At 40.0% G+C, this 25,576-nt stretch overlaps 1 protein-coding gene across 4 annotated transcripts in view; it reads left to right on the top strand.

Moving 5' to 3' along the window:
* Positions 1–25,576, top strand: part of chm (CHM Rab escort protein) — a 91,781-nt gene that overhangs the window by 46,440 nt on the left and 19,765 nt on the right. For all 4 annotated transcript variants that reach the window (XM_017492953.3, XM_017492954.3, XM_047162051.2 and 1 more), the window contains 5 exons: positions 5,859–5,936; positions 9,478–9,582; positions 10,605–10,668; positions 17,644–17,740; positions 21,738–21,848. In XM_017492953.3, the coding sequence (XP_017348442.1) occupies positions 5,859–5,936; positions 9,478–9,582; positions 10,605–10,668; positions 17,644–17,740; positions 21,738–21,848 (455 nt within the window). The remainder of the gene's footprint in view (positions 1–5,858; positions 5,937–9,477; positions 9,583–10,604; positions 10,669–17,643; positions 17,741–21,737; positions 21,849–25,576) is intronic.

Here is a 25,576-nt window from a genome sequence, read left to right on the forward strand (position 1 = left end):
TGGTGCCCTGGTCAGTCAGGATCTCTTTTGGGATCCCAACTTGGGAGATAACACTGAAGAGTGCTTCTCTGCATGCTGAGATGCTGCACAGAGACACTACTTCCAGATATTGTGTTGCATAATTCACAAAGACTAACACAAAGCAATATCCTTGCAGGCACCTTTCTAATGGCCCGACAAGGTCCGTGCCAATTCTTTCGAAGGGGATCTTGATTAATGGAAGGGTGCGCAATGGTGCATTTGGTATGACCATCAGATACACAAGCGGACATTTGCGACATGATTCACGCCACCCGCTGCAAATGCCAGGCCAAATGGAAACAGGCCATGAGTCAGTTCAGTGTTTTATCCTGCTCTAAGTGCCCCTACATTGGATTATAATGAGCCGCCTGGAATAACATTTCCTGACTGCTCTTTGGGACCAATAGCTGGGTCGTTTCTTCTTTTATTTGAGCGTCCTGCATCACCTGGTATAACCTCTCTTATATAGTCTGAAATAGGGTATAATCTAAAATAGGGGATTGAGAATGCAACATTGGGCTGAATTCGCTGACCATAAATTACTTTCACTTGGTCAAAGATGTGTCTGAGTTTTTCGTCTCATGTCTGCTCAGAAAGAAATCCCTGAGAGGAATTCCCCTCTTGGAGGAGCCCTCCCCACCCTTCATGTTTTCCTGATGGGGAGCTGACAGCGATGGCCCAGGCAATACCTCCCTAGCCAACGCTACGCACATCCCACACTGTGTCACCCTGCAGCAGGACCCACCCACACACAGTTTCCTCACTAATGCCTGAAAACCTCGCCAATTTGTCCCAAGAATTAGTGGATGTGTGCGGTGAGGCTTCTCTGTGGGAATGCTGATACTGGAAATGCCCAGCTTTTCCTGTCGTGCCTGCAAACCTCCCTGGGCTTTATCCCGGTCCTGTTGGGCATGAACATTTCTACCTGTGTAGGAGAGGGCGAGTTAGGGGAGACATCAGAGGTGCCGGAGAAGGAGGGGAGGAAAGGGTATGGAAAACCCAGGACTGGGGTGCTGGTTTTGGTGGAATTAGCCCCTGTTTCTGCTTTGCAAGGAGAAAAGGTAGAAGAACGAGAGAGAGGGAGAGGGGTTCGTTTGCCCCTGGATATGGTCCTCTGCCAGTTCTCACGCCTCTCTCTGATTGGGGGTGTCTATAATTATGGTTGCGGTTAGATTCTGCAGAGGGACAGATCTTTAAGAATAGATGCTTAAAATTATTTTTTAAAAATAGATAAGCATCTGTATAGCTTGGACAAATTACATAAGCCTGTGATGTGTGTACATGAATTGGCCTTTTTCTAAGTCTGTAAGAACTTTTTCAAAATGCACTTTTGTTTTTATGGTGCTTTGTTTAGCTGAATGGAGTTGGAACATCTACTGTAGAATAAAATGAACTCATATTCATAAATAAAATGGTATTCTGTAGGTAAACAGAAATTTTAGAATGCACACACAGAGCACTAAGGAGAAGTAAATGTCCATGTCTTTGCAGTACACTGGGTGGCTGCTTTTAGCACTCTGGGTCTTTAGAGAGCGTTGCTGTGAAACTGGTAGTTTAGATGCAGTGGAATTTTTTTCTGAAGCTGAGATTTCAGTCACTGTTAGTGATATTAAGCTGAGCTGTTTTTATAAGCTGAGCTGTGTTTAATCTTTTTGTGTTAATCATTTTAAATGTAATAAATTTAATTTATTACAAATTTTACTTAACTTGAACAATTGTGCATTTGCTTTTGGGATTATTGTAACTGAATAATATTTCTGAAGGAGCTTGTGACGAGGGGAGTCAAGTTGTTGACAGCTGGAACACCTGTTTCACAAGTGTCTTGCACGTTGCTCCAATTCTAATTGTATAGGTTGGCTAAGATAAATAATATCCAACACTGCAGGGACACTCATACGTGATAATGATTAAGAAATACCCACTTTATTCTCAAATTCTCTGTAAAATGTGCATTTAACCAGAATCACTATGTTAAAAGCACTTGAACTTGCACCATTATTGCATTTGTGCACCCCAGTTCCCTCTCCCTCATGGGTCTCAGCTATGGCTCACACTTGATGGCTATATATATTTTTGTGTGTGTGGGAGTGGGTATCTGCTGATATATTGCTCAGTGTGGAGATAAGAAATTGGGATAATCCCTAAAAATCTGTTCTCTCTACATGGCATAACATGTGACATCCTCCAACAAAGATAAGCCACCCTCTTTAACATAGACTGTGCATTTGAGCAAAAACACTAGTATGTTCATATTAAACAAAAACTACATTTAATTGAATGGATTGGAATGGGTAATGGATTGTACAGCCAATTCAAATCATTAACAGTCCAGATCTAGGATTAAACAACCAGGACATCTTAAGCCCAAGCATTTCACTTTGTTACATTTTGCATTGAAAATTACTTGCACACAATTTACACATGCACTGTATGGGCAAAATTTGTGGAAACCTGACCATCACACCCATATGTGCCCATTCCAATTCCATGGGCATTAACACAGAGTTGGCCCCGACCTTTGCTGTTATAACAGCCTCCAGTGTTCTGGGAAGGCTTTCCACTTTTGGAAGATCGCTGTGAGGATTTGCCCATTCAGACAGAATAGTATTGGTGAGGTCAGGCACTGATGTCAAGTCAAAAAGGCCTAGCATGCAATCGGCATTCCAATTCATCCAAAGGTTTTCAGTGGGATTGAGGTCATGGCTTGGGTTCTTCCACATCAACCTTGGCAAACCATATCTTTATGGACCTTGCTCTGTGCACAGGGGCATTGTCATGATGAAACAGTTTTGGGCCCTTTAGTTCTAATGAAGGGAAATCTTAATATAACAGGATGCAAAGACATTCTAGACAATTGAGTGCTTCCAACTTTGTGGCAACAATTTGAGGAAGGCTCACATATGTGTGTGACAGTCAGGTGTCCACATACTTTTGGCTGTATAGTGTACCTGTGCATATACACCGGTGATGAATGAGGCCCCATTTTGCTAAAAATCAGACAGTGACCAATTTGGTTTGACAGTTTCTAGTCTAATAATTCAAAATTCGCTCAAATGCATTAGAGATGAAAAGGAAACCTGCACAAATCATTGCCAATAAAGCTTAAATTTAGTCTACCTGCCCAGGCATTTTCCCCCAGCACAATCCAAATAAAAGCAATCCAGTTTATACAGAAAAACAACCCACTCTGGATATACTGGCAGAGAAGGCGGTGTTATCCATCACACTGATACCTGCTTGCACATGATGGATGGACAGACGATGGCATGAACCCAATAAAGCTCCTTCTCTCTCAGGTTATTCACAGATCAGTGAACAGCCACTGCTAATAAAGTGATGAAATGTTTTGTCATCCTTGTGAGCATTATCCTTCAAATTTTGACAGCAGTGCCTTTTTCCTAGATTAATGGGAACGGGAAATATATTAATTAAAAGTAGTGATTGTCTTTCCAGCATCAGCAAAGTTTATAATAGTGTTTTGTCAGAATAGTGTAGTTCTTTGTCTAGCCCCCAAGTCAACCAACCAAACCCCCAATTTAGTGCACAGCACCCCACCTTAAGGCATTTTTATGTTAGTAGGAAACCTGACAGGTGAGTGGTAATTCTCTTGTTTTAGTTTCTTCTTTAGTGGCAAGATAATTTATTATTGACCCTCACAAGACTAAGCACCTTGGTCTAGGCATGAAGAACAGGCAGTGTTCATCAAACACTTATTCATCAAAGTTGTGTATGTGTATCACTAGCTAATTTTGTCATAAATTAATGACAAGATTGCATTGAACTGCAATAAAGTAATGGCAAGATTTAAAAAAAAAAACAAAAAAAAAAACAACAACCCATAAACGTATATGCCCCTGCGTGTTTGACTTTAAAAAAAAATTACTCACTGCATACTATTTGTTTTCATACTTTTTCAAACGGTAGTTAATAAATCTGGTGTTATAACCTTACTGTTCCAATTTAACTTATTAGTTTGGAAACTAAAATTTGTATTCTTTAATATCCTATGGGTATACCAAGCTATTATCTGTTAATAATATCATCCCATCAAATTCCCAGGGATTAAAAAAGGCAACCACCATCCTTACAAAGCCCTATGTAATTTATTTTGTGCTTGAGTATAATGTTGTTGAAGAGCCTGCAGCTTATTTGTTCAGCCTGGTACATTACCTTTTAATTACACAAATAACTAGTTTGAGGCAATTGTTTAGTGGAGTTATGTGGGAAGGGGGAGTGTGTAGATGAAGAGAAGTGGGGAGCTGTCAAAGATTTATTTTGGATGTGACCTTCTCCGCACTTGCTGCAGCTGTAATCAGTGGAATTAATAGCATAATCAAATTATACACAAACTCATAAATCATCTGTGAGTGTGCTGTCAATGTGTCTAGCTATTAATGGCCCTCATTGTTTTGCTCGCATATTAAAAAAATCACATCCTCTGATCCCACCTTGATAGGGACTGAAATACTGTTTAGAGGCTATAAAGTATGGGGGCCTGTGTGAGGGTACTGGATGTTCACAACTGATAATTTAGCCTTATTTATCCCTTTGTGGGGCAAGTTCTGGGACACCGGGGATGGGGGAGAGGTTGGGGTGCTGGCAGCATCATCACAGCTTGAGGCAGCTGCCATATTCCACTCGGTCATCCCTAGGACCATCATCACGATTGACAGTGGGCCGGTAATTAGAGTAATATCAGCTTAAACATCTGTCAATTAGGTTTAATGACCTCAATGAGCCTCCCAGCCTCTAATTATATAGTTCTATAGTATATCTATGGAGGACAAGAGATGATTGTTGGCATGTGCGCTGTTTACCTTTAGATTAATTTGTAGGGACAGGAGCATTTTCCTAGAGTATTTTATCCACTGTTCTTGGATTGTATGGAGAGAAACGGGTCTCACTTTAGATGTTTTCCTTTTGGTTATGAAATGAAACCTGTTTTAGACCATTCATATACAATTCCTTTTACACTTTCTAAAGTAGAAATGTGACCATAGTGACATTTTTATGGCTCTGCCACTAGGTAGGCATTATGTTTTCAGATTATATGTCCATCTGTCCGTCCGTCAAGAATACGTAGAATTATCATTGTAACCAGCAGATTAACTCATTAGATTTTGGAACTGATCCAAACGGTGTCAAGGCCAAATGTCCTTGTCATATATCAAATAATTTTCCTTCAATAGCTTCCTGTTTGTACGGAGCCCCCCTAGTGTCAGGTAAGAAAAAGAAATACAGCCTTGTGTAAACCATGCCCTCAGATTTGTAAACCGTACCCTCAGTTTTGTAATCCGTGCCCTCGGGTACCTGAGGGTACAGTTTACAAATCTAAGGGCATGGTTTACACAAGGCTGTATTTCTTTTTCTTACCTGACACTAGGGGGCTCCGTATGTTTGTCACACAGAGATGTTACTTACAAGTTCATGTTCAGGAACTCAAGGTGCACTGATGACATTCTGTAATTGATCCAAACAGGGTTTAACCTAGGGTCACAGCTAGGTCAAATGTGTAAAATAGTTTTTCTTCAATAGTTTCCTTCCTGTGTAAAGTATATTATAAGGGTATTTAAAGCATACCACTTACTAACAAGAAAGACTAGACTTTTGGTAGTGGAGTCATCCCCATTGACACTGTTGACCTCCAATTCTTTTTATTTTGCTACTTATTATCCTGCTATAACCCCTTTTACTATTGATTAAGAAATCTTCTCCAAGTTATGTTTAATGTCATGCTATCCATTGTAATTATGGATGTTTGCTTGATCCATTAACTTTGAGAACAGTGTGTGTCTGTGTCTGAAAATGTGTGTGTGTGTGTTTGCCTTATTTTATAGAATGTGTGCTGTTTTTGGGGGCATTTATTGTCTGCGCCATTCTGTGCAGTGCCTGGTAGTGGACAAGGAGTCGGGCAAGTAAGTTCTTCATTGATCCACCAGATACACTAAGTTCTGACACAAATACCAAAATAAAAGAATATGAAAGGGTGGTGGAGAGGGAAGGGTTAAAATGATAGATATAGAATTAATTAATTTGTAGGGAAGAAGCAGTGTGCAGCCCTCCTGAAACATCTGAGTTCAGAAGACAAATCACTAGTCCTGCCACTTGGGCCAGCAATGAGTGATGCAGATTTTTCCTTGTGGCTTTAACATTACCAATTGATTTTCATCTGAAGACAAAAACAACCTTTATTGCTGCCTCTTAAAAAATGAGAGTTTGCATCCAGTCTACTTTGTTTAATCTGTGCTTATAATGTGCATCAGGCTTCACTAGAAACAGCTTTATTGAGATTCAAAGGCAGACTGTTGTGATGAACTAGTTAGATCAGGGTGTTTTTGGCCTGGCCTTGCACTCCTTTCATTCCCACATGGTTTTGGGTTACTGTGTACTTGGTTCTTAGAGAAGAATAGCTATAAGTAGTAGTGTTCCATAGCTAGTGTCCAACAGAACACTATACAAAAGATAACAGTGTAGCTGCTGAGATATCACAGTTTGAATTTGTCAGCCGACTTTGAATCTCTGCTGAGATGGATGATATTACCCTTTAATAGAATGCATAAAGTACTCTCAGGCTCCTAAGTTGAATACCTACCTCTTGTTTCATTTGATATACAGTGCATCCGGAAAGTATTCACAGCGCTTCACTTTTCCAACATTTTGTTATGTTACAGCCTTATTCCGAAATGGATTAAATTCATTATTTTCCTCAAAATTCTAGAAACAATACCCCATAATGACAACATGAAAGAAGTTTGTTTGAAATGCAAATTTATTAAAAATAAAAAACCAAGCACTGTGAATACTTTCCGGATGCACTGTAGATCTTGAATTATATGAACTAACCCTGTAAGAGATAGTATATTCTTCTACTGCCAGATTTACTTTAGCAGTGTTTCAGGTAAAACTCCTGGACCTGGGCCTGAACGCCATAGTCTGTAACAAAATTTTGGACTTCCTCACCAGTAGCCCCCATCATATGCACATTGGTAAACAAACATCCTCCACGCTTATCATCGATATTGAGAAACCACCCTCCTTCTCAAGGCAATGTGCTGAGCTCAATTCTGTACTCTCTGTACACACACGACTGCAGGGCCAAACACAGATCCATCACCATCCTGAAGATGCTGTCAGAGTGGTGCTAGGAGAGCAACCTCACCATACATATGAGCAAGCCCAAGGAACTGATTGTGGACTACCAGAAGAAGGAAATAGTGTGCAAGCCTTATAATCATCAGAGGGGAAGCTGTAGATAGGATCAACAGGTTAAGATTCCTTGGAGTCACCCTCACCAACAAATGCAAGTGGAAACAACACACTAAACACTGTTAAGAAGGCCCACTAATGCCTCTATTTCCTCAAGCGTCTGAAGGAAGTCAACCATGGTCCTTTAGAGTTTTTAATCACAGGGTGAATATCATCCTGGAACAGCAAATGCACAACACAGGACTGTAAGCACTGTAGTGGTGAAAACAGCTGAAAGAATCATGGGAACTCAGCCCTGGGCATAAAGGACATTTACACCACGTGCTGACTGACAAAGGCAGGCTGCATCATGAAAGACTCCAGTCACCCTGCTCACACATTTTTTTCACTCTCTCCCCACTTCTGATAAGTTCATGTGGGAGAATGTGCAAATATGAATTTCATTGTGTAGTGTATGCTGTAATCATGCACATGACAAACTCGAAACTTTTTATATATATATATATATATATATATATATATATATATATATATATATATATATATAATATCTTAATGAATGAACAGTTTCTGCATCACTAATACCCCTCATCAATACCAAAATGTACTGCCTGCAATTACACAGGCCTTTTGAAGTTTCTCACCCAGTTATCCAAAGTTCAGCATGTGGATCAAGGACCATTGTTCCACTGGTTGGTGCCATCCATAAGTATTCTGAGTGTTTCAAACCAAAGTGTCAATCAGGCCTGTTAATTCAGTCCATAAGAAGCACTCGGAGGGCACACTGTAGAGAACTGCTGCCCTCCAGTTGTGGCGGCTGAGTGTCAGCTCAACCCTGCTTGTGCCATACATCACTGAGAGAAAATAGGTTCCATGAAGGTGAAGCGGTAGTAGAAAAAAGAAGAGTTGGCAAGGTTTCTGGCAGGCTGAACAATGATTTTAATTTCCCCAGTATCATAAATTACCACCTTACGTCTTGACTTATTACAGGCATAAACTGAAAAGGGTAGAACTAGATTAATAATGCAGTAGAGGATTATGGGACCTTAGAGCCCAACTGCCATGTTGGCATCAAAGAAAGTCAGCTGGCTGCCAAACTTGTTAATGAGGCTGATGGTCCACTTGATCGTGTATCTGAGTTGGATGTTTAGCCCTGCTAATCAGCTTCTGCATCTGAATTTTGTTGTATTTTGAAGTTCTGTTATCCTTTTACAACTTTAGCTCCTTTTTGTTATCTTTTACCTCTCCTGTTACACAAGTGGTGGTAAATGATCTTGAAACCAAATGAAACTATCAACACTTGAATAAATGTTGAGAACAGACCCTTGTAAACTTGGTTTGTGTGCATTATACAGTAGTTGTGGCAAATGTTTAAATATATTTAAATGCATTTCAATAAGAAGTTCCAGATTTTGAGCCCTTACAACAAGCTTAACCAACAGCTCTCTAAATACAAGCTCTTTGAATTTGTCACACGGTAGTTAATTGACATCAATTAGTCAATGACCTTTTCACCTTGGCATAGTTTGCCATGAAATGTTTACAAACTTAACCTGGTTTCCTTATTTAAACAACCATGCACTGTGGACATGAAAACCATTCAGTCCCACAGTCTGAAAAAAAAAATTCACAAAGTGTGGTCTTGATAAAGGCTCTTTTTTTTAGGTGTGTCAGAGTTGTGGACTTCCCATATCTCCTGGCAATTGATGAAGCTTTCAGCCTTCTTTGTCAATTCCCCTCAGTAAATAAATCTTCATTTACCTAAACAGGTCTGTACTGCATTCAGTCCTGTATGAAGGGAGAATTGCAATGATGGTCACACTTTTTGTCAGGCATTGAGTCATTCACCTTGCCCTTTATTGTTTTGTGAAAGTCATTTCAAGTCATTTCAAGGATGTCACCCCTAACCCATTAGTTAGGATAATGAGCCCTATAAAGCACATTTATAACTCTTGACATAAGCTGACATATTCCCCTATGTTCACGGTTCTTCCACTTTTTGTCCATCAGAAGAGTGGAAGTATAACAGGTACACACTTCCCCTGGATTTTTGCTAATACATTAGCATCAACAAAATTTATGACCACCACAGATTGAATGTTGAATTTTAAATATTATGTATAAAATAGCATTAATATATAATGTGTATTTAGGTAGAGTACATTTTTGTGCTGAAACTTTTATATTTTGGTGTCACTAGTAGGAAGTTCAAGACCAGACATTTATAAATTTGGTCTTTGCTGTTTGTAGGTGTAAAGCTGTGATTGACACCCATGGTCAGCGTATTAGTTGCAGCCATTTTGTGGTGGAAGACAGCTACATCCGAGACGACCAGAGAATGCAAACAACATACAAGTGAGTTGTAAAAAGTTGACAAATTAACTTTTTTTTTTTTTTCACATTCAGCTTTTTTTATTAAACAGATTTCACTTAAAATTTTTTGGTTTTCTACACCGAGTTTATCATTAAGTAGGATTGAAAGATGTAAAATATCCTGTGTAATTAGTGTCAAAGACCACACGCGTGGTAAACCATTCTTGTGAGGGAGCATTTCTGCGCTGCGTGCATAAATATGGTCCCACGAGCACGGAGCTGTGATGAGCGTTTGTTTGACCCTCTCTACACCATCGCTACTGTTCAACACTCGTTCGCTCCTCTGCGGCTACGCTGCCCAGTACACAGCAAGCTGTCATCTACTGTGTTCTGACACCTTTATAGCCAACATTAATATTTTCAGCAATTTGTGCTACAGCAGTTCTTTTGTGGGATCAGACTCGATGGGATAGCCTTTGCTCCCAAGGTGCATCAGTGAGCCTTGGGTGCCATGAATTCGTAACTGATTCACCGGGTTGTCCTTCCTCAGACCACTTTTGGTTGGTACTAACCACTGCATACTGGGAACACCCCAAAAGACCTGCGGTTTTGGAGATGCTCTGACCCAGTTGTCTAGCCGTCACAATTTGGCCCTTGTCAGAGTTGCTTAGATCCTTACACTTGCCCATTTTTCAGCTTACAACACATCAACATTGAGAACTGACTGTTCACTTGCCACCTAATATGTCCCACCCCTTGACAGGTGCCATTGTAACGAGATAATCACCTGTCAGTGGTTTTAATGTTATGTTGACCCATAATGCTCAGCTGTCAGTGGTTTTAATGTTATGTCTGATTGGTGTATAATCATAGTGGTGCAAGTTAGATATATTATTGCGCACTCTGTGTATTTTTCTTTCTCTCTCCCTCTTTGTCACTCTTTAAGCTTTTCTTAATTTCTTACACACACAGGTTTATAGGTTTCATAGGTTTACAGATTATGCATTTTCTTAAATCCTACATAATTTTTGCTTTTTAATTTGTCTGTTTTTGTTCTGTCACAGGAAGATATCCAGAGCAGTGGTCATCACAGACCGGTCGATTTTACCCTCCCAATCTGATCACCAGGTACTTATTTAGTTTTATGTGTCTAGTCTGTCTGTCTTTGCTGTTTTTCCATCTTTTACTTTGCCCCAATCTGCAGTTTCCTCCTGTTCTTCCTCACATAATAAAGAAAGCCCATCAGAGGAAAAGGTTTGCATTTCCATATGCACTTTAAAATTCAGTTGCCTTCACCTTGGCTGTGCCCTGTTTTTTTTTTTTTGCCTACCTAGAATATTTAGCCACACCTAGTCCATTAACTGTGGAACTGATTCTGACATAGCAGAACAAACAGAGCTGAGTGCTCAGCACAAGGGTCACTGTATTGTAGTTGCAATAGAAAGCTGACAAAAATAATAAAAATTATATGGGTAGCTACTGAATTGTTTATAAATGCATTCACATTTATTTATTTATCATACAGGTGGTTTTATTCCATCCAGTTGAGTAACAATTTAAACAGCTAACGTTAGCTAGGTGATGAGGTTGAAGTTATTCTTATTCAGTTATTCTTCTTATGGGCGGCTGTGGCACGGGCTGCATGCGGGTTGGCCACTAATCATAGGGTTGGCGGTTCGATTCCCGGCCCACGTGACCACATGCCGAAGTGTTCTTGGGCAAGACACTGAACCCCAAGTTGCTCTCGATGGAAAGTTAGCGCCTTGCATGGCTGCTCTGCTACCGTGTGTGTGTGTGAATGGGTGAATGAGACAGTGTAAAGCACTTTGGATAAAAGCGCTATATAAGTGCACATCATTTACCATTTATTCAGATTTTCCGTTTCAACTTAAGTCCAGGTCTTATGAGCTCACGGCTGTAGATGGCAACATGAAGTGCACTGATATCACTGTAGAACCCGGTGTGTATTTCAACAGAGCTCCTCACTTGTGTTTATTTGGACCGCATTTTTCAGTGCACTTTCAAAAAGTCAAACAAACAGGACAAACCGACAGAAAATGGGCCGTCACTTGTTCGTGGCTTTTGCCCCATTCAAATGGGCTAGCGCAACATAAGGCTGAATTTGCTGACCATCGGTTACTCTCACTTTGTCAGAAGTGTGCCTCAGGGTCTCATTGCACGACTGCCCCAAGGGGAAATCCTAAAGGGGAATCCCCGCCAAAGGTGGAGGGCTGGAGTGTTACCCAACCTCTCTGTCCCCCTGTCATGGAGTTGACTTCAACAGGCCCTGCATCACCTCCCCACAACATGCCTCGCTTCTACAGGACCCATCCTCAAACAATTCTCATACCAGTACCTGAAACCTTGACTTATTTGTCCCAAGAATTAGTGTACGGGTGAGGCGAGGACTGACCACCTCTACTCTACTTTTGCCCCGGTATTTAATAATGACTGGCTACAGAGGATACTCATGAACATCCCCGTGCACACACCTCACCTTCACCAACTGTGCATTTCCCAGTGCCCTACATTGTTATGAACTGCTCCAGTATCACCAGTTTGATGGTCTGTTCTTCGTTCCTCTCCTCCGCCAGCAACCACAGACAGTAGTCTTTCAGCTGCTTTGACACAGCAAATGGGCAGCTGATCTTGGTGAGGACTGCAGGACCACCCACTTGATGCTCAGATATGCGAGCTGCATCTTTGGCAGCTGCTGTGCGGCAAGCTGGTCTTCTCCTGATAGCAAGAGGAGGAGTCAGAGAGTTCCTTCCTCCTCCAGTCATTCCCACCCAGCTGCCACATGCTCAAAAAGCTCCATGAAGGCCATCTTGGTGAGCATCAGGTGTGGGATGGTGGCAGTGGACACAGCTGGAGATGCTGTGGGTTGCAGCATCTTCTGGAGTGCCTGTTAGCTCTCTGCCTGCTCCTGCGTGAGGGCATAAAAGCACAGCTGCTGCTCGTTGCACAGGAGAAGTGCTTGGTGTTGGGTTTGGTCTAGGCTAGTGAGGGACTTTATGATGCCGCCTAGTAGGGAGGCTTCCATGGTAGCATCTGAGTCCTTCTTGATCCTGGGTTTTGGCATCGCTGTAGAATCCAGTGTGTTTGGGTGCGGAGGTAGACTCAGGGCAGGGTGAATTTCATCAGAGCTCTGCACTAGAGTTTATTTGCACTGCGCTTTTCAGCACAGTTTCAAAAACTCGACCAAAAAGAACAAACCAGCAGAAAAGCGTCAGTCACTAGCTTGCAGCTTTCGCCCCCTTCAAGTTCAAGTTTCACACTTCAAAGAAGCTGGTGAATTTGGAGCCACTCCTTTGTTGCCTTGGCCATGTGGTTTGGGTCACTGTCATTCTGGAATACCCATCCACGACCCATTTTCAATGCCCTGGCTGAGGGAAGGAGGTTCTCACCCAAGATTTGACGGTACATGGCCCCGTCCATCGTCCCTTTGATGCGGTGAAGTTGTCCTGTCCCCTAAGCATAAAAACTCCCCCAAAGCATAATGTTTCCACCTCCATGTTTGACGGTGGGGATGGTGTTCTTGGGGTCATCGGCAGCATTCCTCCTCCTCCAAACACGGCGAGTCGAGTTGATGCCAAAGAGCTCCATTTTGGTCTCATCTGACCACAACACTTTCACCCAGTTGTCCTCTGAATCATTCAGATGTTCATTGGCAAACTTCAGACGGGCATGTATATGTGCTTTCTTGAGCAGGGGGACCTTGCGGGCGCTGCAGGATTTCAGTCCTTCACGGCGTAGTGTGTTACCAATTGTTTTCTTGGTGACTATGGTCCCAGCTGCCTTGAGATCATTGACAAGATCCTCCCGTGTAGTTCTGGGCTGATTCCTCACTGTTCTCATGATCGTTGCAACTCCACAAGGTGAGATCTTGCATGGAGCCCCAGGCCGAGGGAGATTGACAGTTCTTTTGTGTTTCTTCCATTTGCGAATAACCGCACCAACTGTTGTCACCTCCTCACCAAGCTGCTTGGCAATGGTCTTATAGCCCATTCCAGACTTGTGTAGGTCTACAGTCTTGTCCTTGACATCCTTGGAGATCTCTTTGGTCTTGGCCATGGTGGAGAGTTTGGAATCTGATTGATTGATTGCTTCTGTGGACAGGTGTCTTTTATACAGGTAACAAGCTGAGATTAGGAGCACTCCCTTTAAGAGTGTGCTCCTAATCTCAGCTCGTTACCTGTATAAAAGACACCAGGGAGCCAGAAATATTTCTGATTGAGAGGGGGTCAAATACTTATTTAAATGCAAATCAATTTATAACATTTTTGACATGCGTTTTTCTGGATTTTCTTGGTATTCTGTCTCTCACTGTTCAAATAAACCTACCATTAAAATTATAGGCTGATCATTTCTTTGTCAATGGGCAAACGTACAAAATCAGCAGGGGATCAAATACTTATTTCCCTCACCGTGTGTATGTGTGTGTATATATATATATATATATATATATATATATATATATATATATATATATATATATATATATATATATATATAAAATGTGTGTGTACTTCTGCCAGAAAATGAACTACAAATATAATTTTTTTGTTTTTTTAGACTCAAGTGAAGTGAGAAATGGTGGCTGTGACAAAACAAAATATTCAGACTTGGTTTAATTAGCTATTTATCCTTTACAATTAATTTTTTTATCTGTTTTAACAAGACATATCATTTCTGTGCTTTGCAGTCAGTCCACATTATGTATTTTTGGTTTAGCATAAAGTGGAATAAAACTTCTAGGACTATTTCTGGATTTATCTGCATTTATGAATCGGCATAATGAGAGTACCATTGGGTTTGCACACATCACATGTCATATCAGGTGATGTGGAGGGGATCCACATCATCTCCACGCAGACTCTCCACTGGTGTCCTACAAGGCTCAGCATTTGGTCCTCTTCTGCTCTCCCTTTATACTTGATTTTTTGGTGAGATCCTGGGTTCTCACACAGGTTCTCATACCATGGCTATGTGGCTCACAGCTCATCTCATCCTCTCCTTTCCTCCCTCAGACTCTCATGTTTTTCTCAGACCTCAGCATGTCTTGCAGACATTATGAATCGCAGCTAATCAATCAGCTAATCAAAACTGAAGTGCTGTTCATCCCATGTGATTCATCCCCATGTCCAGATCTTGCGATCTCCCTGGACAACTCTCTGACCTCACCTTCGGTCACTGCATGCAACCTTGGGGTAATCATGGACAACCAGTTGTTCTTTTCCCCACACACTGCTAATCTGACATGGCCATGTTGATTTATCCTTTACAGCATCAGAAGGATTCGTCCATTTCTATCTACACTGGTCACCCAGGTGCTTGTTCAGTCCCTTTCCATTTCGAGACTGGACTACTGCAACTCATTCCTACCATTCAACTTCTGCAACTGATACAGAATGCAGCTGTGTGATTTGTTTTCAACCTTCCTAAATTTTCCCACACCACCCCATTGCTGTGCTCCCTCCAATGGTTTCTTGTAGCTTTCTACAACAGATTTAAAACTCTGATGCTTGCCTACAAAGCCAAAAATAGACCAGCACCCACTTACCGTACCTCAAAGCACTTATCACACCCCGCACTGCACAATGCTCTCTCTGATCTTCTGTCAGTGCTCGACTGGTCCCACCACCTCTCGGGTTACAAGGAAGGCATGCATCAAGACTCTTCTCTGTTTTGGCACTGGCAGTCTTCAAAGGACATCAAAGACCTGCCTCTTCCTGAAGTACTTAAACTAGCACTTAAAAATGTGTTTGTGTGCTTTTCTTACTATATTACCTCCCCAAAATATTATTTAGATCAATTGTAATTTTTAGTCTTATTCTAGTGAACCAGTATCAGGATATATTTATTGATAGAGACTTCAAAGCACTTTTGTCACTCTGGATAATTTAGTCTGCCAAATGCAATAAATGTAAATATTTACATGCACTTGGTATGTAAACAAACTTTTTTCTTGGTCCTTGTGTATAGTTACAATCAAAATTATTCAACCCCCATTGCAAATCAGGTTTATTGTCAAAATTTACAGACTTTGAGTTGTTTGCATGTACAAATCAAACAAAAGCAATTGAAATAGTTCAACACACGAATGCCTCAAGTGCTTTCCCCAAATTCAATTGAAAATGCATAGCTTCTCACAGCGTTCCTGAGGAATCTTAGCGCATTCCTCATGAGCAATGGCTTTCAGTTTAATAATACTCTTGGGCTTGCGTGCAACCGCCTTCTTCAAATCCCACCAGAGATTTTCTATGGGGGTTCAAGTCAGGTGAATGTGATGGCCCTGTAGAATCTTCTAGGACTTCTTCTGCAACCAAGCCTTAGTTGAATTTGAGGTATGATTGGGACCATTGTCCTGTTGGAAGGTCTAATGACGCCCAAGCTTCAGCTTCCTCACAGACGACATGACATTTTCTCCTAGGATTTCCTGATACTTCAATGAATCCATCCTGCTGCTGGTTTCCAGTGCCAGTGGATGCAAAGCAGCCCCAGAGCATCACCAAGCTACCACCATGCGTGAATGTGGACAGTGTGTTCTTTCTTCATTCTTCTTACTCCAGACATACCGCTGATCCATAATGCGGAATAGTTCCAGTTTTGTTTCATCGCTCCACAGAACAGAATCCCAAACTTCTGTGGCTTATTTATATGATTTTGGGCCAATTTTTCTTGTGCTTTTGGGTTAGTAGTGGTTTATGTCTTGGAGTTCTGGCACAGAAGCCTTCTGCATTTAGTACACATGCTCACTGAAACCTCAGTGCCTGTTGCCACCAAGTCTTGCTGCAAGGCCTTTTACAATCATGCAAGAGTTTTTCACACCCTGCCTTCTCAGAAATCTGGTTGCAGTCGTTGATAGCTTCCTTTTTCTGCCCTGTCCAGGTATTTCATTTACAGTATTTTCTGCCCCTAGCCTGTTCAGGTATTTCATATGTTCCAGCTCAAGCACACCTGATGCAACTAATGAAGCCCTTGATTAGTTGCATCAGGCCTGCTTATCACCTGTTTTTCATATTTGTGCTGTTCTGAGGGATTCCATTCAGGGATTGAATAATTTTGAGACTGGAGAAGTCATTATAGGTTGCATTTTCAGATGAATTTGGGGGAAACCTCTTGAAGCATTCATTGTGTTGAACTATTTCAATTGCTTTTGTTTGATTTGTTCATTGCAAACAGCTCAAAGTCAATAAACCTGATTTGCAATAGGGGTTGAATAATTTTGATTGCAACTGTATGTGTATGTAAGTAAGATTGATACAAACTATTGAACATGGCCCCGTTCACAACTGGCATTAACATGCGTCCTGAATGATTAGATCACAAGTGGACAGCCGAGACACATAGCCATTCGCTGGCTTTCATGCATCTTTCCACAGGAGAAAGGGTGTCGTGCAAATTTATTATGTCAGCCTTCCGCTGCATTTAATTTCAGATAGAAATGTCCCACAAATGCCATTTTAATCTACCTTTATGTACTGTTTCAAACATTTCGCTTGTGTGGTCTGCAAACAAAACTTATAAATGAATAGGAGAAGAGACGGCGAAAGAAACTAAAAACAGCAGCTGCTTTTGTCTCTGCTGTTATAGTGTTGTCTTAATCCATTATCTTAGTGGTGGAGAGCTCTACTTTTCAGGGCGATTTCCAAATAGTCTCACAATGAGTATGTATTTTATGCTTTTGATTACACTGTAGCAATGATTACGTGTTTTATGTTGTCCAAGACGCATCAAGATGCATTAGGTTTCACATTACAAATGGGATATGGTCATGGCATCCTAGACTTCTTCCGAATGTGGTTTTAGTAATCAAAACCCAAAATGTACCTTTGGGATGCATTTGACCCCGTTCACACCTGTACTAGCCACTAACGATCTGATCACCCAGAATGCATGTTAATGCCAGGTGTCAATAGGACCTTTGTCTCTTATTGGTGCTTTCAGTGTTTGATAAACTGCAAAGACTGAGTACAATCCTGTTAAGTCTCTTTTTCCCCCCGAAGCAAGTCATTTGACTTTGTACAGTATTGAGATATAATACTATAATTTTTTTCTTACCCTTGCCCTCTTTATTATCCTTGTATGTCCATTGTGTAGATTTCGTTGGTGACCGTCCCTCCTCTTGAGCCTTCCTCTCCGGCAGTAAGGATGGTGGAGCTCAGTTCATTCTCCATGACGTGCATGCCTGGAACCTGTAAGTTACACAATGCATGACTCAGGACAAGGCCTCAAGGTTATGGGTCATTTGTGATTACTTCCTAATCCTAGGTTGCTAAAATCAGTGTTTGGTGTTACAGTATCTCACAAAAGTCAGTCCACCCCTCACATTTTTGTAAATATTTGATTATATCTTTTCATGTGACAGCACTGAAGAAATTACACTTTGCTACAATGTAAAGTAGTGAGTGTACAGCTTGTGTAACAGTGTAAATTTGCTGTCCCCTCAAAATAACTCAACACACAGCCATTAATGTCTAAACCTCTGGCAACAAAAGTGAGTACACCCCTAAGTGAAAATGTCCAAATTGGGCCCAATTAGCCATTTTCCCTACCCGGTGTCATGTGACTTGTTAGTGTTACAAGGTCTCAGGTGTGAATGGGGAGCAGGTGTGTTAAATTTGGTGTCATTGTTCTCACACTCCCTCATACTGATTTCTGGAAGTTCAACATGGCACCTCATGGCAAAGAACTATCTGACGATCTGAAAAAAAGAATTGTTGCTGTACATAAAGATGGCCTAGGCTATAAAAAGATTGCCAAGACCCTGACACTGAGCTGCAGCACAGTGGCCAAGACCATACAGCGGTTTAACAGGACAGGTTCTACTCAGAACAGGCCTCGCCATGGTCGACCAAAGATGTTGAGTGCATGTGCTCAGCGTCATATCTAGAGGTTGTCTTTGGGAAATAGACGTATGAGTGCTGCCAGCATTGCTGCTGAGGTTGAAGGGGTGGGGGGTCAGCCGATGCAGTGTGCTCAGACCATACGCCGCACACTGCATCATATTGGTCTGCATGGCTGTCGTCCCAAAAGGAAGCCTCTTCTAAAGATGATGCACAAGAAAGCCCACAAACAGTTTGCTGAAGACAAGCAGACTAAAGACATGGATTACTGGAACCATGTCCTGTGGTCTGATGAGACCAAGATAAACTTATTTGGTTCAGATGGTGTCGAGCGTGTGTGGCGGCAACCAGGTGAGGAGTACAAAGACAAGTGTGTCTTGTCTACAGTCAAGCATGGTGGTGGGAGTGTCATGGTCTGGGGCTGCATGAGTGTTGCCGACACTGGGGAGCTACAGTTCATTGAGGGAACCATGAATGCCAACATGTACTGTGACATACTGAAGCAGAGCATGATCCCCTCGATTCGGAGACTGGGCCGCAGGGCAGTATTCCAACATGATAACGATCCCAACCACACCTCCAAGACCACTGCCTTGCTAAAGAAGCTGAGGTTGAAGGTAATGGACTGGCCAAGCATGTCTCCAGACCTAAACCCTATTGAGCATTAGTCGGGCATCATCAAACGGAAAGTGGAGGAGCACAGTCTCTCTAACATCCACCTGCTCCGTGATGTTGTCATGGAGAAGTGGAAGAGGATTCCAGTGGCAACCTGTGAAGCTCTGGTGAACTCAGTGCCCAAGAGGGTTAAGGCAGTGCTTTAAAATAATGGTGGCCACACAAAATATTGACTCTTTGGGCCCAATTTGGACATTTTCACTTAGGGGTGTACTCACTTTTGTTGCCAGCGGATTAGACATTAATGGCTGTGTATTGACTTATTTTGAGGGGACACCAAATTTACACTGTTATACAAGTTGTACACTCACTACTTTACATTGTAGCAAAGTGTCATTTCTTCAGTTTTGTGACATTAAAAGATATGATCAAATATTTACAAAAATGTGAGGGGTGTGCTCACTTTTGTGAGATACGGTATGTTCAAAAATGTGTGATTTGATTTATGTTAACCTTATTTGTAAGTAAATGTAAGTAAAATTACCGCAAAGTAGGCTCTTGAATATCTGAATTAGCTAAAATCACAATTGATAATAGAATAAATTAATAATAGAATGTGCATTATAATGATTTTATTGTCCCTACATGATAGTACACGGCCATGATATCCAGATACTTTTTTTTTTTTCTTCAGATTATATTACTAGATTTTTTTTTAAAACTTTCCCAAATTTACTGTCACAGCCTGGAAGCCCTTCTCCTTTCCCCCAGTATCACATGCTCTGGTCTAGCACAGGGCCCTTGGTTTCTGTAAATGGTATTTTGAGTTTGTTAATGTGAAAAAATTCTATCTGTGTGTGTTCGACTAAAATTTGATGTTAAATAAATACTTGTAAAATTTTGGTTAAAGTGATAATTCACCCAAAAAATGTAATTCTGTCATCAACTACTCATACTCATGTTGTTCCAAACCAGCCCTGTGGAGGTTGTTGGTGATGTCACTGACTGTTGTTTTTGGGATATTCGTCACAGCTCTCACTATATTTCTGTCATCAACTGTTGTTGTTTTCTTTGGCTGACCCATTCGGTGTCTGTTGCACAATATACCAGTGGTTTCTTTCTTTTTCAGGACATTCCAAATTGTTTTATTGGCTATGCCCAGTGTTTGTACAATGCCTCAGCTTCAAAATTGCTTGCTTTTCTCCCAGAGGCAGCTCTCTGATCTTCATGTTGGCCTATCCTTTTTAACAACAAATGCGGTCTTCATGGATGATGCTGAAGGCTGAAGTGAAGAGTAGATTTTCAGAGCAATTTATTGTTTAAACAATCAATCTAACAAGATACACCTTGGTAACAAGAAACACCTGTCAGTCACGTGTTCCAATATTTTTGCTTACCTAAAAACTGTCGTTTAACAGATCTACATATAAATACCAGAAAATAAAAGCTGAAACTCTAATCTCTCTTCTTATATGCATCTTTTGATCATCCCTAAAACTTAACCCTAACCCTAATTGTTCTTTAAGTGTTCCATATATGCAAAGATATGTTCTTGATAAACACACACATGCAGTATTCTACTACAAAAAAGCAAACAAGAAATAAGAAAGAATTGGCATTGTCCGTGATGTATCTATGTATCCACTTCTAGTTACATTAAAATCTTTGAGACATATACAATGGATATAAAAAATCTACACACCCTCTTAAGTTGGCAGGTTTTTGTGACATAAAAAAATGATACTAAGATTAAAGGGATGGTTTACTCAAAAATGAAAAATCTGTCATCAATTAATCATCCTCATGTCATTCCAAACCCATAAGACTTTGGTTCATCTTTGGAACACAAATGGAGACATTTTTCATGAAACCTAAGTGATTTCTGTCCCTCCATGTATAGTCCATTTAACCAAAACTTTCAAGCTCCAAAAAATCATAAAGGCATCGTAAAAGTAACCCATGTGACTCCACTGGTTTCCTCCCAATTTTATGAAGTGATATGAATGCTTTTTGTGCACAACAAAAGTAAAATTAAGTCTTTATTCACAAAATAAAGATTTATTCACTTCTACATAGATCTCCGATGTGCGTTCACAAGAGTACCAGGATGCATGCGTTTTTTTTGTTTGTTTTGTTTTTTAACGAGAACAAACCAAAAAAAAAATGCAAATCCTCCTCTATGTCAAAATCTGCGGATATGTTTGTTACAAAGATTGTTCTATCTGTAGTTTGTGTACAGGGTCCCTCTTCCTCTGCTATAAGCAGCACAGCGCTTCCAGGATCGATTGTATCATGAGAACACGAAAGACATTTTTTTTGACCCCTAATCCTCCTCCAAATTGTGTCTAATCGTCACCAAATTTGGCTCAAATCATCAGTCTATTGAAAAGTTATCAAGATTGTGTAGGCAACACTTGTAGCATGTTCGTGAATGTGCGGCTGTTTGCTTGGCCCGCCAATATGCTGCTTGCAGCTTTTCTTACTACTACTACTACTACTACTATTATTTATTTATTTATTTATTTATTTATTTTATTGTTATTGTCATGCAGGACTAACAATTATTTAACTTTTAAATTAAATTTAATTGAGTTATTTATATCTGTGTTTTTCAAATAACACCAAGTGTAAATAAATAATATAAATAAAATGAAGCGTATTTAATTAGCCTAGTTGTTTGCTTTCTTTTACGTTTTTTTTTTCGTTTTTTTTTTCTCGTTTTTTTTTAAACAGATTTGGTCCATCTCACCTGCTCATCATCAGGCTCAGCTCATGAAGACCTGGCACCTGTTGTTTCCAGGCTCTTTCATGTACCCAGCAGCTGCACAGAGGAATCTATACAAGGTGAGATTGTCATCTTCATCACATCTTGTTAGCGTCCTTCACAACAGTCAACTCCAGAATTATTGGCACCCTTCCAAAAAGGTTTTCAGAAACTACTTGGCTCTCCTCCAACAAAAGGTTGTTTATAGAAGTTGGATGTGTAAGCATACCCACACTCACTGAGAAGGATGGTGAGGGAAGCACAGATGAACACAAAAGTTTGTACATTTGTTGTACATTTTGGTTCAAGAATTGAGCAAACAATTACCTATTAAAATAATCAAATTAATTATTAGTGGTGATGTCCATGGTCTTATAAAAGAAGCCAATTCTGAGGGCAACCCACAAAATGTGGTACCTGAACTAAACAAAGTACTATTGGAATTCCAACTGAAGCTGATGTTGCTATATGATGAGACTAAAATTTGTATTTTATTTGTACCATATGCACCATCACAAGTTTAGCAAAACATTGGGAACGACATGTGCAATAAAACACCCACTGTAGAATACAATTGTGAATCATTGATTGCATCATGAATTCCAGGATATTATGGGAGGGCCAGAATTTTTTAACATTTTTGGTTTGAGTTAAATTACATCAAGATGGGTTAAATTACAGACTTTATCATTCATAAACATTCTGCATATGTTTGCTTCTTTTAATAAGTGCAAGTTTGCCCATATGATCAGTGAGTGCAGTACATTTACACTGAAGCCAAAAGTCCAAGAGCCCCCATAAACCCTGTAAACTTGCATGTACATTAGGAAGGATCAACAGTAAACTGTCAAGCATTTGTCCGTATGACAGTGTACAGGCAGAGAAACAAGTGTCTTTTCTGTCTCAGTGCTGCCACCTTTTGTTAGTCTTAACTCATTGAGACACCTCTGATCCTGTATAATCATATCAAGTGTTAGATTTGTACCACTGGTCGCACCCATGCTCCTCATAATCTTGCAAACAGAATTAGCATTAACTTGCACTAAAAGTTTTTTGTATAGATACACAATATTGCCAAATACCATCACTCCCATAGCACACCATTCTAGATTTAGTCCCCTTTTACTGTTATAATAACCTCCATTCTTCTGGCAAAGCTTTCCACTTCATTTTAGAAGATGGAAGTGGGAATTTGTGCCCATTCTGTTACAAGAGCATTATTGAAGTCAGACAGATGTTGGGCGAGAAGGCCTGGTCCGCAGTCAGCATTCAATTCATCCCAAGTGTTCAACGGAGTTGAGGTCAGGCCACCCAAATTCTCCCACACCAACCTTGACAGACGATTTCTTTATATACCTTGCTTTGTGCACAGGCTCATTGTCATCCTGGAACAGGTTTGGGCCCCTTAGTTCCAGTGAAGGGAAATTAATGGTGCAGCAAACAAAGACATCCTATACACTTGTGCAACATTGTGACAACACTTTGGGGAAGTCCAACATATGGGTTTTCTTGCAGGTTTTCTTTTTACCCAACACACAAATGCCTATGTGCCATACATTCTGCCATCCTGTCTTTATCCAGGGCTACCTCAAAGGAGATCATCTGTTTCTTCTTTGTTTAAAAGAAAGCTGTTGTGCTGACAGTCATTGAGTCTTTATAATAATGACAGCAGCCATTATGGAGATCAATACTGGTTTGCAATGGCCAGCAACTCCTCCTGCTGCTTTCTGTTATGCACTGTCGGGCAATTTAAATTGGAGCACCCACACATATGACTTCAGTATTAATGGTAATCTTACGGACAGAATACTGTAAAGAATGTATGTTCAAGCATTTGAATCTATATACATACAACAAATTTATATGAAATAAACACCATTTCTTTTCATTTTAAAGGAAATGTAGAATTTAATACAAATGGAAATCTGATGATTCTTGTGCATTAGCCAAGTATTATTAAATTCTTACTTTGCTGTAGCATGCTATGGTAGGTTCATTTTCCTAGCAGCACTTTGAATTACTAATTTGTACTGCAATAGCCTAAATCCTTATCAAAATAAACTGTTATTCAGTATAAAACTTTAATCATATCAGAGTGGTCAAAACACAGTGTTCTGTCAGGCAGACCCAGTATAGTAGTATACTAACAGAATATTTGCTATACAACTGTGCATTTCCACTCATTGATGACTAAACTGACTAATCTTCACTTTTGAAACATGTATGTGTGGGAGATGCTTAAATATGTATACACTTTTAGAACAAATACTGACAGACCTTGAGGAAGAATAATTATATAAGAAGAGTAGGTAAACAGAACAGGGGAACTGACACTTATTTATTTGTACAGGCACAGTGAGTCCTTATATCAAGGTCTTAAGTTCTCATAAGTGACATGAAATGCACATAGAACCACTCAAATTTATGATACACAGGTGTTACACTGTGGCTTCATACTATGTCATATATAACATAAAATATTCATGTATCATATGTTTAATTTGTGTTCAGGGTTCAAGATGAGTTCAGGGTAGCATTACACCACCCCAGCATGCATTATTTATATATAGCAGCATTGTCTGTCGTTCATTATTCAATACTTTTTAAAAAATAAATAAATAAATAAATAAATAAATTAAAAAAAACATTCATACAATTAAAACAAGCTAGTCATGCTAATCACAGCCTGTGAACTTTTCACTATTTAAAACATTTTGAAACTGATTCCTTTTGTTTGTGATTGTGTTCCTGATGAGTAGATGTGCATATGTATGACAGATGTTCGTATTGCATTTCTTTGTGCATATAAATTTTTCATTGTCCAGCCATAGATTTACCAACTTTACCAAAGTAAGCAAATCACCAAGCCACTCTGGGCAGGAAAAGAGGTTCCACTCTCTGCCCAGAGTGGCACCAAGCCACTTTGGGCAGACATTTTAGACTGACACCTTTTTTTCTCAGAACTTTTTCTTGCTTTTTCCCTTACATTTAGTTTTTTTTCTCTTTGTTAGAGGAAGAGCTCATGTACTTAAAGGGTAACAATACTGACTAACAGCTTTACACTTTCAACAAGACACATACATCACACACACACACACATGTACCCACTCATACTTTTCTTATGTTTGACCATATAAGTGACCCTGACATAGGATTCCATGAAACTGCATGAAAATGAAAACGCAACTGCACTGGCTGGATTACATTAAGATTTCACTGAAGAAGATTGAGAAGATTTTGGGAAAAAGACATAGAGATGTTTAAAGGTACATTTTAGTTTGTATTGTATAGAAATTAATAGTGTTTCTTTAGCACCTGCAAGGGTAACACTTTACTCTAAGGTTCCTACAACTAACATTATTGAACATATTAGTTAACATGAGCCATAAACCATCAGTAACTGATAACTTTATCAATACACCAAACCGAATGAGGCAAACAAATCAGTGCTTCCATAAACCATTAATGAGTAAAATTATTACAGTCTTTGATATGTCACTGATTAACAGGAACATTAATTTTGATTAATTCATATTTTTTTTAAAAAACTACCACTCAGGTCCATATAGGACAAAAATGTCCATGTTAAAAAATATATATAATTTTTTTCCACGTTCACTGACTTCACATTTTTTTTTATCAGCATCAGTTCTGATCATAATTACCAATCATTCATTCATTTTCAGAATTTTAACCCTTTAAACACTGGGGTTTTTTTTTGTTGTTGTTGTTTTTTTTTAATAAACATAATGCAAAATTCTTCAAAGCTCAGTCCTTGCTTGACTCATATACATGGGGTGGGATTTGT

The sequence above is a fragment of the Ictalurus punctatus genome, chromosome 18 (assembly GCF_001660625.3).
Source record: "Ictalurus punctatus breed USDA103 chromosome 18, Coco_2.0, whole genome shotgun sequence".
NCBI lineage: Eukaryota > Metazoa > Chordata > Actinopteri > Siluriformes > Ictaluridae > Ictalurus > Ictalurus punctatus.